The 14,904-nt window shown below is 42.3% G+C and overlaps 1 protein-coding gene across 3 annotated transcripts in view; it reads left to right on the top strand.

The window, feature by feature from the left end:
* The first annotated feature begins 24 nt into the window (after nt 1–24).
* WDFY2 (WD repeat and FYVE domain containing 2) overlaps nt 25–14,904 on the top strand; it is a 68,193-nt gene continuing 53,313 nt past the window's right edge. For all 3 annotated transcript variants that reach the window (XR_003400375.1, XR_003400372.1, XM_026868107.1), the window contains exon 1: nt 25–174. Coding sequence is in view for 1 of the 3 variants with exons in the window: in XM_026868107.1 (XP_026723908.1) it covers nt 38–174 (137 nt within the window). In the remaining 2 variants the exon portion in view is untranslated. The remainder of the gene's footprint in view (nt 175–14,904) is intronic.

Here is a 14,904-nt window from a genome sequence, read left to right as displayed (position 1 = left end):
TCTGCTGATGGGCAGAAGCGCTGGCCCCGCGGCGCCCATGGCGGCGGAGCCTCAGCCCAGGGCGCTGACTCGCAAGCCCCTCCTGCTCAACAAAGTGGAGGGCTCGCAGGAGGTGGTGAACATGGCAGCGATAGTGCCCAAGGAGGACGGGGTCATCAGCGTCTCCGAGGACAGGTACCGGGGAGCGGGCAGCCACAGGTCCCGCGGGGCCGTGGCGGTGCTCTGCCACCAACCACCACTACCGACGAGTGATGGTGGGAGGTGACAGGTCCTGCCGTGGTGGCCCACCACCGTCACCGGCAGACAGACCGGTGATGACAGACCACCGACCATCACTGATGTGACTGTAGACTCCACCACCGGAGTCTGGGCAAGCGTCAGGGTCGCGGTGGTCCAGCATGGGGACATGGCTTTAGGCAGCCACGTCTGGTCCTGGAGGGGAACGAGCTTGGGGCAGGGGTCTCCTGCTTGGTGCCCATCTCCTCCTCCACCACCGTGTGGGTCAGGGCGGTGAGCAGGCTGGGGCGCTGCTGGAACTTGCAACACTTGAGTGACTTTTCTTAACGTGGGTAAAATGGGATCTGAGATCGCCTCCATCACAAAAATTGCCGGGAAGGCTGTGGGGATCTCTGACCTTGCGTAAAGATTGCGGTGGCGTTGGCTAAATCGTAAGTTTTGGTTCCCGTTTCTCCTCTCTAAACGTTTCTTGGTAATTGTTTAAAATACCATATCAGCGATAAGATCTTGGAGTTAAATCCCGTGTTGTAAAGCTGCCAAAGAGGAAAATGTTTTCAGGCCGTTTAGCTGGGCTGTGCAGGGTCTGAGGCTGCCCAGAGGCAGCTTTTTCTCTTCTGAAAGAGCTCAAACTTAATTCAGCCCTGCAGCTGGAGCTTCAAAACTCCATCCTGAAGGTGTCTGCCTTTAAAGTAAGAGCTCATCTTTCTTGCGGACTCTATAAATAATTATTTTAAGCAGAGTTTCTTTGCAACTCGGGTGCATGGTGTGTAACCTGTGTCCCTAGCTTTAAAGACAAAATGTTGACCAATGTAAGAATATGTTTTGATTTTCAAGGTTTTTTTCTGGTGGACTTTTTCTCTTGGATGCCTGTTATCCTGTTGAGTGTCTGCTTTTATGTCTCTGCTAGCTTTCTGGAAAACTGTCAGTATGTCTTTCATCTTTTCTTTGTCCTCATTATGCGTTAGTTTTCAGCTAGATGTCAAATACGTGCAAATTTAAGATCATGTAAATTCGGCTGAGCGACTTAAAGCAAGTACACTGTAAAAGGGACTTTAAGCAGGTTTACATTGCTACATTGCCACGATTTCATTTTCTTTAAATTTTTTACTTATTTGTTGTGAAACTGAATAAAGCTTGAGTATGTGTCGGCTCACTGTAGCTTGTTAGGTTTACTCAACTAATTCTTTTTATCTTTGAGAAAGAAATTCATTTGCTCTTGTGTATGTCTGTATCACAATCTCTGCCTCTCCCCCCACCTTAGAAAAAATAAGTCGCTTCTGCTCTTTTAGCAGGTATGTATTGTTGAGAATAGGTTGATGCTCCAAGTTGTCATTTCTCTGTAGAGAAAAGCATTGGTGAGAGATCTTTGTTTCACTAATAATCGAGATGTCAGGTTCAAGAAACAAGTGGTGAAGCAGAAACTTGGGGTTTCCCACTAAGAAACTGCTAGTTCATGAGCACCACTCTTGCCCTTCCCATCCCAGAGCAACCCCTTGGGGTAGCTCAGTTACGTCCTACTTACCGATGAAACCAGTAAAGAAATCTGCTTTTAGATGTGCTGATAGATGTCTAAAGCTTTGCTGGTGATACAGGATAGCTATATGGACGTTAAAATACTGTAGTAAGTCTGGAGGTTCCCAGGTTATTTTCTGTTTAAAGGTGCTAACCAAGTAATTTGCCTGCTTGTGGGGCTGGTTTGTGGTGTCTTGGAGATGCTGTAAGCTATGATCGTGCCTTTTATTTCTTTAGGCATGAAGATGCTGATTGATGGCTTTTTCCTTCATTTTCCATCTGCATTAACATTTTTATTGTAATTAAAAGTTTCAGAGTCTAAACTTACTTGGAAGGAATAGCAGGTTAGGAGTCAAACTTGGAGGTCTCAGGATACTTGGGGTGGAAGCATAGTTTATCAGACTCTCAATACCTGTTGCTTAGGCTTGTGCAGATCTTTGTTTGGACCTGGCTTCTAGTGCTAGTGTTGACTTAATGGTTGTTTAATGGCCTTGAAATGCGGAGGGCGTTTAGAGATCCCTGGAAACTGTAAAGGATGGTTATGGAGATGTTATTTGTCTCTTGTTAGTCAAATAAGTGAGTTCTGGCCACGTTTACCAGCCTGTGATATGTACTGCTTGTATGAGAGAAATGTTCTGAAACTTTTGCAGATAACTTCAGCTGAAACGACTTACCATCTCCAGCACTTGCTTCAGGCTGGGGTAGGACGTCTTCTGGAGATGAAGCGGAGGGAGTTTTCCATCAGTCCACTGGGGCTGAATGTATCATTGTTGAAGTTGCTAGTAGTCTTAACATACACAACAGCTAGGCACCACTTTAGAGGTTTTCTTTAGGGCATGATGTGGTTCCATAACCATAAACCGTTCAAAGCAGGAGCTCAGTCTCTAGTCTCTATTTTTTATGGCACCAGTGGTTTTATCTGGTTTTAAAAGACACGGAAGTGGTTTTAGCTATAGCTTGCAGACATAGTTATGCATTATATAGCTCTGAATCGTCTTTGTAGCACATCCATGCACATATTTTAAGAAATAAAATAACAATAATAAAGAGTGTGGTTATTTATCATAAAGAGTGTCACAGAGGGGGAAAGAATGAATTGGGGATGGGTTTTACATATTTAACTAGTTTATCTAAACTTCACATAATCTGCAAGGTTGGAGTTTCTTTTCAGTGTGCATCACCTGTATGCCCTACATATTTTCTCTTCTGAATCCTACTCAGTCACGTTAGTTGAACAACATGCATTGTGTCCTAATCTTAGTTGTTTTGCCTGATTCCTTACTAGGCCAAAATAGACTGACCCTGTATCTCTTTACAGTACAGTTGTTGTGCACTAGGAGCGATAGGATACAATTTTATTTTTCTTCTAAGGAAAAGGGATGCACCTAGGCAGGTGAGAGTTAAAGTTGAGGCAGCATTTGTTATCCAAGAATGTATAACTGATGCAGGAGGGCTACAAGAAAGAAATTATTAGCTTTCATCCGTGCTCTTTCACCTGCTAGCAAATGGCTGGAATTAACAGACACATATATCCAAACATGTAGAGTCTTGAGTGATCCATAGCATTGAATGCCCTAGGTGCTACACGTGGAGCTAAAGTGGGATTTTTCTAATGTGCACAGCTGGCCTTTAGCTGTCATCAGCTTTCTGTGTGTTAAAAGCATGTACTACCTTTTCAAAACTGCTGAGCATCCTTGTCTTTTTTTGCCTTCAGAGGGAGATGTGGGTGTTGGGCATGTCTGAAAAGTAGGTCACTGGCATGTCAAGTTCAGACATATCTAACTGCACTCCAGAGAAGATTTAGTGTCATTAATCTTACCTGAGCATGGATATGGTGGGAGAAGTGCACTGACTCACCCAGCTTTCAGTGCAAGCAGTTCTGCTTGGTGTTGGCACACTCCTGTGTTTATTAAGAGCCTGCTATAGGACTGAGTGTTAGTTCATCTGGGTGTCCGATGTGCTGATCCTGTGTCACCATGCAAGACTGGCAGGAGGGGGCTAGGTGTCATCGTGGTAAACCTGCACTTTACCACTAGCTATCTTTTTTGTGCCACTAGCTATATTGGAGGTGAGCAAATCTTAGATATGTGCTGGTGTAGGCAACTTTCCTGATAATTATGAACTCTGGTCTCTGCCCTCTTTTGGGTGGGAGTTCTGTGCTCACTTCCATGCTTGGAAGTGTAGGTGTTGTATTTATGGGAACTTAAAAGCTTTCATAGACAACTGAAAATTGCCCAAATCCTTTATTTTTAAGAAACAGGCATTCTAGTCTCCTACATGGTGACAAAACCTATGAAAAAAGTATTTATGCCATAGGAATTTTTATTTTTTAAATTAAAAGAACAGAGACTTTTGTCTTCTCCACTACCTTGTATCATCTTAAGTTCCTTTTGAACTAAGATATTTCAGCTTCTTTATATGGATCATGTATAAACAGTGAGCCCAGACTGTCATGTACATTCATATTAGTGTCTTCATCTCACGTAGGGAAAACTGCAGATCTTGTGTGGCTAGATTTGGTTTACTTTGAGGTTTTTAAATGCAGATATGTACTGAAGAGGTTTTTTTAGTGCAGATGTGCACTTAAGCTGTTATCCAAGTCTTGTCTTCTGAGTATGCTAAGTAGCAGGTTTTTTAGGGAGTACAAAAAATCAGTGACTGACTTGTGTAGATGGGCAGACTTCACTAATGGTGAACTAGGAATGGGAATGTGCATACATGACAAGAAATGTGGGTGTTGTCTTTGGCATCTTGCTGACATGCCTTCTAGCATGGAGAAGTGTGATCTTTTCACCCTTAAATATATCAAAAGCCATCTTTTGCTCCTTATGCTTTTCTTGTCCATATCTAGTGCATAAAGCACATAGTATTATAGTTAACGCCTGTGAAATACCTCTGATCAAAAGGTGAGATACTGCACTCAGTGCTACATCCAGGCAGGACATAAGGGAACCACAGACCCTTGGTAAACTCTCTGGGTTTTCTTTCTCCTATGGTGGAATGGTAGAACGTGGTTGCTTTGATCAGCAGTGTGGTTGCAATACAGGTCTGTAATTCTCATCTAAGCACAGGGTTATGTCACTGACGGCTACTCTGCTTTGTGTGTGTCTGTTGGTTCACAGCAGAAGTGCAGGTGGTGTAAGAACTGATTTTGATGCTGTCTGTTTGTGTATGTTTCTCAGTTTAAACCCCTGCAGGTTTCACACCCAGTTTATTGCCGCATGAGCAGCAGTTCAAGCAGTGCAGAAGGTGTGAATGCTCTTCACAGGTGTAAAAAGACTTGTCTGTGCCTGGAAGTTCTTTAAATTTTGATAAAATTGTTGAGAAGAAATGAAGGAACTCTACACTAGCAGTGCAAAGGTTCGTAAGAGACCTGTTGCTGTAGATGCAACTTATTTGCTCTGAATTTTTTTAAACTAATTTGATGTGTTGCAACTTGATGACTGTGTTTGGAATAAAGTTCAGGGTGGAGGTTAGCACTGGCCGTTTGAGTGAAAGAAGTGGATGCTGGCAAGAGGAAGACAGGAGGTCCAAAAGCTCTTGGAATGAGGAATTGTTGCAGATGTTGAAAAGTAATTGTTCCTGATTTGACTAACATGTATCCTGTTGAGATGCCAAAATCCTGGGACTAGCACATAAAATGTTTCGCTGAGGATTTGTTGGGGATGATAAACACTACTTAGTAACTTGTGGGAGACTTTGCAAAGTATATTTTTTTAACCCTCTGCAGGACTTTGTGCCACCAGGAGATAACTTGAAGTTTGCCCAAGCTTGTATATTCCCTTGCCTTACAATGCTCTTCCCTGAGTACTTAGTGTCAGTTAAAAGATTTAAAGCACAAGCACTTAGTCTTGTCTTTCTGATCTGAACCTGCAACTGCTAGCTCATGTAGGTCAATGCACAAATTGGTGCAATTCCTGCAGTTGTATTAAGATCATGTCTTAACTGCAAGGTGACAGCTGCAAAAATGTGATGTAAAGTGGCTTGGACCAGGACTTGTACAGACCCAGTTTCAGCAGCGCGGTTAGGCATCACAATAGAGTGGAACGTTAGGTGCTTGAGCATTTAGCATCAGAGATGCAGTGGGTTTTGCTTGCCTCTCTGTTTTAGAGATTATTCTTTATATAAAAGGTGTAGATGAATGTATCTTATGTTATGAGCTTTATTTGGAATGAGGAGAGGTACTTAATATACCTTCTGTTTTCTTTATGGTAGCCTTTTTCTACCAGTTGCTGAACAATGCTCTTGAGTTGCAGCAAGTTTCGACACGGTGTATCTGCCTTCTATATTAACCAGTTCTCATTTTTCTTCTTGTCTTCCCTGACCCCGTTTTAATTTCACTGGCATCTGCTTACACAGAGACTGGATCTCTCATCAGCATGTCTGTCAGGGTTGGTGACCTTCCCCTGCAGTCTCTCCAGTTCTGCAGCTAAACAACGCTCCTCGCTGAGAGGCAACTGCACAATGCCACCTCTGTGTGTGCCCCACAGCCCCTGGAAGAAAAACAAATGCCAGTTATGAAGTATGTGGAGTACAGAGCCGACGTATAAGTAAAAAATGGGCTGTTGCGGAAAACTTGTTGGTTTTTCACATAAAGCTAAAGATGACTAGAGAAGGCAGTGATGCTGCAGCATTAAATGGCTGCAATACCTTAAAGTAAAGGAATTACAACAGTCTTGAAGCTACCAGGCTAGTTGAGTAAGGCTGGCCTTTCACTGAGGGTCACTTAGCAGACTGAAGGTGTCAAATAGCATGTGAAGTTGCAGCACAATAGAAATGTCAGTTTGGCCTACCTTATGAGGCAGACTTTTTTTTTTTTTTTCCTTCCATCTCTCCAGCTGCACTGTTTCCTGCATGGTATCTGCAGATAGTAATAATCTGTGCACAGGTTTCCCGGCAACATCTTTCAGCTATGTGATAATACATGCAAAGGAACTGCTCAAAAGTGGCACAAGTTTTGTAAAATGTTGTTTGTAATAGTCATCAGAAAAGACAATATACCTGGTGGCTCAGAGAACAAATGGTAAGGAGAGAATGGGAGGGCATAATGCATGAACATGCATGCTCCTGTGCTGGGGAGTTCTAACAGCTTTGTAGAAAGCTCTCTCTAAGGAGAGCAATTGGCTTTTGCACAAGTATCTTCTGTGCATCACTGTGTTCTGTGCCCCACAACCTCTTGGATTTTGGAAGGCCATTCACATAAAAGTACCCCAGAAGCTGTGCTTGATTGCGTTGCCCATGGTTCTTCCATCACAAACCTGTCAAACATGAGTGGTTTTATATAAAACTCTGCTAGAATCTGCATGTATTTGTGAAAGGATTTGATGAGAATTGCACTAGTTCCTATCATATGATCTGTTGCAAGGTTGGGATCAAGGAAAACCACAGCTGTTTTCTCTCTGCATATGGCGTGAGGGAGTGATGGATGCAGCTATGGTGGGGATGAGGGGATGAGAGCAGTGGCCATGGAGTGCTGAGAATAGCTACATACAGTGGGATGCATCCCGTTCAGCAGAGCCTTGTCCTACATGGGTTGTTTTAGGAAAGAAAAAAACCCACCTTCCTGCTTTATACTTTTGTGAGGTGAAGTATGAAATGCTGTAAATTGAAAAACTATATAAGAAGCATCCACATGGGCATGGCAAGTACTCCAGCAAACAGATTGGGGAAGTGACCAAGCCTGGAAAAAGAAAAGGGCAATTTCATGAAAGGAGAAGCAGGAGAGGGTAAGTTTACCAGGCAGCCCTCCAGGGAGGGAGCTTTACATAATCATGAACCCATATGCACCTCTCTGGGTTCTTTATATGTAACAGACTGTGTGCCTGATGGCTTGAAACTGTGCATAAATAACAGCCAAAATGGATATTTGGCTATCAGAGAGCAGGTAGTAAATTTTGCAAATTAGATTGTGCTGAAAATTTAGATGGACAAAATACAGCCTTCATCCTCATAAGAGGGAGAACAGTTGTGGAGGCTGGGTTAAAAAAAAGTGGTGTTTTAATTTTTCTCCTAGTCAGGCTGCAGGAAATAGCATTGTGTAACTAACCTTGGCCAGACTTTGAGCATATGGGCTTTGCTTGTCATACCATGTGTATTCACCATTTAATTTAACTTTTTTCAGGGAACTCTTAATGTTTTGAGCACTGAATCAAAGGCGATGCCAAAGCATAGTTCTGGGTAGAAGAGCGCTGCTGTTCTGCTGCCAAGTTTACCAAGAAGTTTGATCTAACCTTGTCTTTTATTCCCCAAATCCTGTATCATTCCTTCTTACTGTGCGGTAGAAGATCAATGTTCTTAGGTTTTTTTAAATAACAGTAGTGATTGATCAGCCCCAGAAGGCAATGCTTTTGACATTTACAAGTCTGTAATAGTAGTTTCCTTAGGAGTTGAGTCCTGAGGAGAGAAGTCTGAGAAAAAGCTGTCCTAATGCGAATTGGCCTGTTTTACCACAAGGCTGATTTATCTGGATTAGAATTATCTGGATTCATGTGATAGAGCAGATACAGTGCCCCATCTTGAAGGGATATGGAGAGAAGATCCTTGCCTGTGTTTAGAATGTGGCACCTACAGCAGCAAGTGCAAATTTGACAAATTTACCTTCAGCTTTGAATTCACTTATAATAGCAAATAAAGGTTTAATTGTATTCTTAAGCATGCAGGTGCATCTGCCTTGTGGAGTACTTTAGGGTCTTAAAGTAAACAGACATTTTTTAAAGCTCTAGTAAGGTCTAACCATGAGTTGGCGCTAAAGCTTTTAGTTTAGCTTAAAAGGTAATAAGGTAGAGCAAAACCATAATTACATTTATGCAAGCTAACACATGCCTAGAGGATGGGAGATGAGGGAGGATTTTGGTGTTGGTTCAGAGCAGTGTATGTATCCTAGCACAGTGATTTCAAGATTTAGATCTATAGGTACCAACAGTCTCCAACTTCCATTTATATGATATTTATCTTATCTCTGGCTTGGATTGAAATACATATAGGCAGTGACTGAAAGAGGAAATCCAGTAGGTTTATTATGAAGCAAGATAGGATGAAGGAGACCACTGAAAGTTAGCCTGTTCTTATGCTTTCCTTCTTTGTTGTTGTTTAACATTTCTGAAACAGTACAGCAAAGCTTATCTTACAGATGTCTCTTATGATTTGGATGCTTCTCCAAGAATACCTACACTGAGATTTCTTTCCTTGCACATGTCAGCTGACACTGAGTGTTGAACTCGGTATTCTGTAAGCTATTTGCCTATATGTATGTTTCTAGCCCAGTTAATTACACAAAGATCCAAAAGGGATTGCCTTTTCATTTAATACAATTGCCCTTTATCTCAAAAAAACATGTAATGTAATCCCTCTTAAGAGACAGGCCCTCATTAAGTATTTTGCCCCCTTTAGTATGTTGGAAACTTTAGGAATCTGTGCCATGAAACTGGAAATGATGGCTTGTGTTTTACTTGTAACTAGTTTGCACTCATTTTCCTCATCTGTTGAATTATCCTTACTTTACACATTTTCTTCTTCATCCTTAGTGTTATTAAGCTGTATCTTCTCATCCCTCTACTCCATCCCTGTTTTCCCCTTTGATACAGAGAAATTCTGTCCCCCCTCTCAGCTCTGTGTTTTGCTAGAAAAACGTCAGCTATGGAGTCATACAATGAGTGGTTCAAATTGACCTTGTGATGGTCTCATGTTTTGCAGCACCATGTGCATGGGATAGAATGAAAGTAGAATTTGAGATGCTTTCTGCTTTGATGGCAGTGACCTAGCCTGTGGTCCAGCCTAGTTTTTACTGCATGCAGGATTGACTGCATGCAGGATTGACAGCTGCAACATTCTGGTGGCAGGGGAGATCCTCTACAGTGTGTCTTGGCTGGATTTACGGATCATGCCTTTGCTTCACTGGCCATTTCAGCAGCTCTGCCAGCAATAAGATGTTGTCAAATGCTGATTGCTCTTCTGCAATTACTGGAAGCCCAGTAGGAAAGCTCACGCCTACGCCTGTGCTGTTCTCTGACATGAGGCATACAGCCCTTGTGCAAGCTCTTGTCCTGTTGGTCCCATTGCTTCAAACTGCTGTGGTATAGGAGTCCTTGACCAGGCAGCAGCCTCAGTGTAGCCTGCTTTCTACTGGCCAAGAGCTTGAGGGAAAGTGAAAAGGGTCTTTGCTGAACAGCCCTTCATTTAGCTTCAAGAGGTGAATGATCTCTACTCTTTTAATATGCCATGATAACGGCTTACTTTAGCACAGGCAGAAACAGATACTGATAAAAACTATAGATCAAAGTAGAGCAGTGCAGTAGTACTAACATGGGGAAGGGGAGACTAAAGCTGGCTCAATATTAATTGTGCTGAGGGAGGAGGGTGAGAAGATAATATATCTGTCAAGTCAAAATTGATACCTTTGGCTTTACTGTACCCTAGGCCTGGAATAAAGTTATTTAATGACTGGAATTAAGAAATTGATACTTTTTGCTGCAGTGAAATTATGCATTTTAGTCTGTTTTGTTGAGCCCTATTTTATGTTCCGATCCATCAGAATAACTATAATTAGTCTTCAAAAGTGTGTATCAGGTCTATCAGAGCCTTGCCTGGGCCATTCTGTGTGCTGTGTTTAGCAGCTAAGGCTTTTAGCGCTGTCTGAAGAGAAAATGCTTGTCTTATATTACCCCACGTTTTCTAGGTCATGTTGCATCTGAAGACAGAAGTATTAGGAGTTTTTGTGATTGCAATAGCTGCCATTGCTGGCTAAGAGTGGACATGTGCTGGATTTCTTCAGGCAGGAGAAATCAGGGAAAGCAGCTAGCTTGTCAACTGCAATGGGTGGTAGACCACTGTACTTGGCACAGTGTGTTACACAGCAGGGATTGGTTACACAACATATAGGCACTAATCCATTTCCGAAGAAGAGCGCAGTCTCTTCCATTCAGGAAATGAATCAGACTTCATAAACAAATCTCTTCTTGCTAACTTCTGCCACTGCCAGTAAATGAGTGGGAATAGATGAATCCATCATCATGCTTTCAAAATATCAGCTGGTGAATGATCCTGCCGAACTTCCAGCAGGGACATCAGCTCAGACCCATACAAACATTCACTGAACTGTCAGGTTCACGTTCTGATTCCTGTTGTTGCTAGGTTTATGTGTAGCCAAAAAGCAAAAGCACGTAAAATTTTGAAGAGCGTGCTGTGGTGCTTGGAGTCCCATGGCAGCCTATGCTGCAGAGCACCAGCAGATGGGGAACCGTGTTGAGTGTGACGGGCTGTTGTGGAGACATGCTCTCAGCTCTGCTGCAGGCAGGGTTTCTGCGAGCTACACAGCTGCAGACGTGTCTGTGGGGGACATTTGGGACCTCTGTTGTTTGGCACCTCTTCATCCCCTTTGTACACTCTTTATGGTTGCTAGCATGGCTGGAGAGTGCATGACCAGTGGGAAGGCAGGAAATCCCACAGTAGTTTGTACCACTAATTCAGTTCCAAAGTGCTGGTTTTGGAGTGGAAGATTAGAAGCAAAGGTGGGGGGTTTTTTGTTAAGCAAGGAATACTGTAAATACTGGTGGTCATGGTCCTTGTGTTTCCAGCAGTTAACTGTTCCTCAAATACTGTGGCTAACCCATATTAGATACCAGAGAAAGCAGTAGGGAAAGAGTTGTGAATGTACTGATTGTTTAAAAAAAATTTATGTGCTGAAAATGTATGAACTTTATCTGAATTGTGAAAGGTCCTCTGTGATTTAGGATGCTTTTACCCCTTTCCCTCCTCCTCAGTAAGTTCTTTGGTAGATGAGAGGTAAGCTTGTTGAGGATTTCCTTAAGTTTTCATTAACAGAAAACAAAGCCAAGAAGTCTCCATCCCCAGCTAGTTTCATCTACAGCATCCTTTTTATCACAGGGTATGTTCATCCTTCTAAAAACCCGATGACTTAAAAAAACTCTTCTTTGAGGAATCAGGGATGAACATAGTTGTCTGCTTTTTATGAGGTGTGAACACATCTGAATGAATGACCCAAGGACATCAAATGTTGAGGTCACCAAGCAGGAAGCTTGGATAAACCTAACAAATGTCTTGGTCTGCCTCAGTCAGTGTCTCCCATGGTCTTTTCTTTACTCTAAAACTGAGCTCGTGTTCACATGCACATCTACAGCTGCTGTGGTAGGCAGAAGGATGATGCGTGTCACTTAGCTGTCACTGCCACAATAATTGGGATGGGGCAGTGGTGGAGTCAGAAGAAACATGTTAGATGTAGAATCGTTACTCTGGCATGGTGTGTCTTTGCTGTATTTTCCTTCTGTTCCTGAGCTTGGCCCAAGTTGCTAAGCTGTGTTTTGTGTCTTGGAGCCAGGCTTTCCAGTGGCAAAGAGTGTTGGGCTTCCCTTATCTTTCACGGTATGTTATTGCTTCCTCCTGGGTTGTGAGGGAATTTATATATTCTATTTTGGGTTTCTTGTGTGGAGTGTACTGTTGTAGGAGACTTTTGTGTTTACAGCTTTTGTGTTTACAACTTCTTGTTTAGTTTTTAATATCACTTTAACTGTTCTCAGGATGGTTGGTCTGAAATTATCCTCTGGTACAGGTCCTCTGATATTGAGGAAATTGTGTCAGATTTTTTCAGCCCAGCCCTAAAATGTTATAAGACTGTGATTGCCTTGCTAAGGTCCAAGATCAGATGATTAAGAAAGCCACAAAATCTCCTTAGAATCACATCTACTTTGAATACTCAGGACCTAAGGATTTTACAACAGTCTTTATAGCACATTTCTACAAAATCTGCTGCTTTTGCCTTACCACAAGATTGCACTTTCTTACTCTGAACACAAATAGTCTGCTTGGCCTTCATTGCATTAAATCTTTTGGAAACAACAATTTTAACCAGTTACTAAGAGAGAGGAGCTGATTTGGAGTCAAATAAAATTAAATTATGAATAGCTATCCATTATGCAGAAGTAACATAAAAATAAACAGAACAAGATGTCTAACCTGGCTTCCCTTCCTCCTATGAAACTAAATTTACCTGTGATTCCAGGAAACAATATCAGTGACACTGGTGTTGCCATTTGGTTATGGTTATGTATTATCCAAAAAAATTAGACAATTGGCAGGAGGGGAATCAATTGCTGAAGCTGAAAGTTGAAATGGAAAGTTGCGTTGTAGAGGGAGGGAATGGGGAAAATATGTGATTGTCCATCCTGCCTTGCGGAGAAGTTTTAATTCTTGTTCAACTGGTGTGTATCCATTCTTGATGCTATGTAAAACTGCTACATCTTTAATAAGTTTGTATAGTGGTGAGTTGCTGTTGTAAGAATTTAGCAGGTACAAGTGACTTTTGAATCTCCTGGGGGGAAAATGGCCAGGCTAATGTCCATCCTACCAGGGGATGGACATCCTTCCAGGGAATCAACTGTTTTATTGTTACGCAATAAAAATGTGGTCATGAGGCTAGAGTTTGGGATCCAGGTGCTTACACAGTCTAAGAAGTCCAAGATAGGATTGCAGGAGTGTGTCTAGGGCTGAGGAGGATGTGGGAATTCAAATGTCTTTTTGGCATTTTGTGTTGGTTGGCTTGAACTACCATGTTTAACTAGAGTTCCATTTTTCGGTACCTACCTCTTTACTGGGAACAGTACTCCCAGAAACACCAGCAGGTCTAAGGTATCCCTGACCTTAAGTTCCCTTGTGGACCTGGGTCATGGTTCTGCTTTACCTGTCCAGGATTGATTTAGAAGCATCTCAAACACATGGTTTTTATTTTTGACTAATATTAATATTTTGTAAATATTTTCTATTCCATGTGTTTTTATTCAAAAGCTAAGCTGCTTTGGAAAAAAAAAAAAAAAAAGTTTTATTCTTGAGACCCAGTAGTAACTTGACTCAATTTGGGGAAGAAACAAGAGTAGGAACTTGCTAAGAGCCAGTGCTGAGACTTGAAACTTTCCATGAGCACTGCGGGGGAAGCCAACTGAAGTGGAGCTTTTTCTCTCCCTGAAAAATTGTACAATGAAAATGTTTTCTTTCAAGTACAAATTCTGCAGTATGCAGTGGGGAAAAGATCACTTGAACTTGAATTCAAATAGTCTGTGTTGGTCATCGTCCCGATCCAATGTCGGGGGAGGTTTCGATACGATCCCAAGAGTGAGATTAAGGCACAAACAAGGTCAAATGCCGTATACCCAAAATAGGTTTTTATTATTAAAAAAGTGAAGAGGGGTAGCCATAGGACAGAATAGAAGGAAAACTGCAGAAATAAAGCAAGGATGTGGGATAGGGCTTTAAGAATAGTCACCACCATGGATCCAGCGGTGTCCCGTGGGTCCTCAGCCTTCAGTTCTTTGATGGTGGGTGCACACGGATCTGGCTTCGATGGTAGATGCACAAAGAGCAAGATTTTCTGCTGCCTTTTTAAGTTCATCGTACCAGCTGATCAGCATATCTACTCGCCTTTATTTTTTTTTTTTTTCTCTGGTCCAACAGGTTTTGTTGCATCCGGAGTCATCGGCAGGAACGTTTGCCTCTTGTCAGTTCATTAGCAATGCATGCATGTGGTCTGGCCTACACAATAGAGTCACAGATGGCTACAGGATGGGGCCAGCTCAGTCCATGTCTGCCCCATTGAGGTTTATGTAAAGAGTCTGGACAATGCAACCGCAAAGAAGTGGAGAGTGCATCCTTCAATACACTCCTGCTTCTCTGGGCAGCACCCCCCAGACCAATTCACAGGCTGCAGCAGCTTCTCTTGGTTTGCACAGACACAAGCAGGCTTTGAGACAGTCATAGGACATTTCAGTCTGTCACAGTCATGACTTCCTTTTTAAAACTATTGCGTATTTTCCTCTATGCTTATTTTGCAGTGATAGATAGTGACCCTTTGTTTGTCTTAAATGCCAACAAAAAAATTCCTGTCTCTTAAGAGAAAACTGATACAGCCTAGTGTATTTAGTGTCCCAAGTAGCAGAGCAAAAGCTTCATATCTGTCAGGTACCGAGGTAAGTGCAAGAGCACTATCTGGAGAAGCCTTCATGTGGGAAATACTTTCTGTGTTACAAATTTGGATGTTACATGCATGGAAAAGCTCAGTTGTTGAGAGCAGCTGGGAGGGTTTTCATTATCATGTATATCACCAGCAGGCTGCTTCTTAAATGTAAAGTGTGGAGCTAGATTTCTCCCTTG

This window comes from Athene cunicularia, assembly GCF_003259725.1.
Source record: "Athene cunicularia isolate RWA chromosome 1 unlocalized genomic scaffold, athCun1 chr1_part1, whole genome shotgun sequence".
NCBI classification, from domain to species: Eukaryota; Metazoa; Chordata; class Aves; order Strigiformes; family Strigidae; genus Athene; species Athene cunicularia.
Note: the sequence above shows the minus strand (reverse complement) of the source record. Positions and strands in the feature narration are given on the sequence as shown.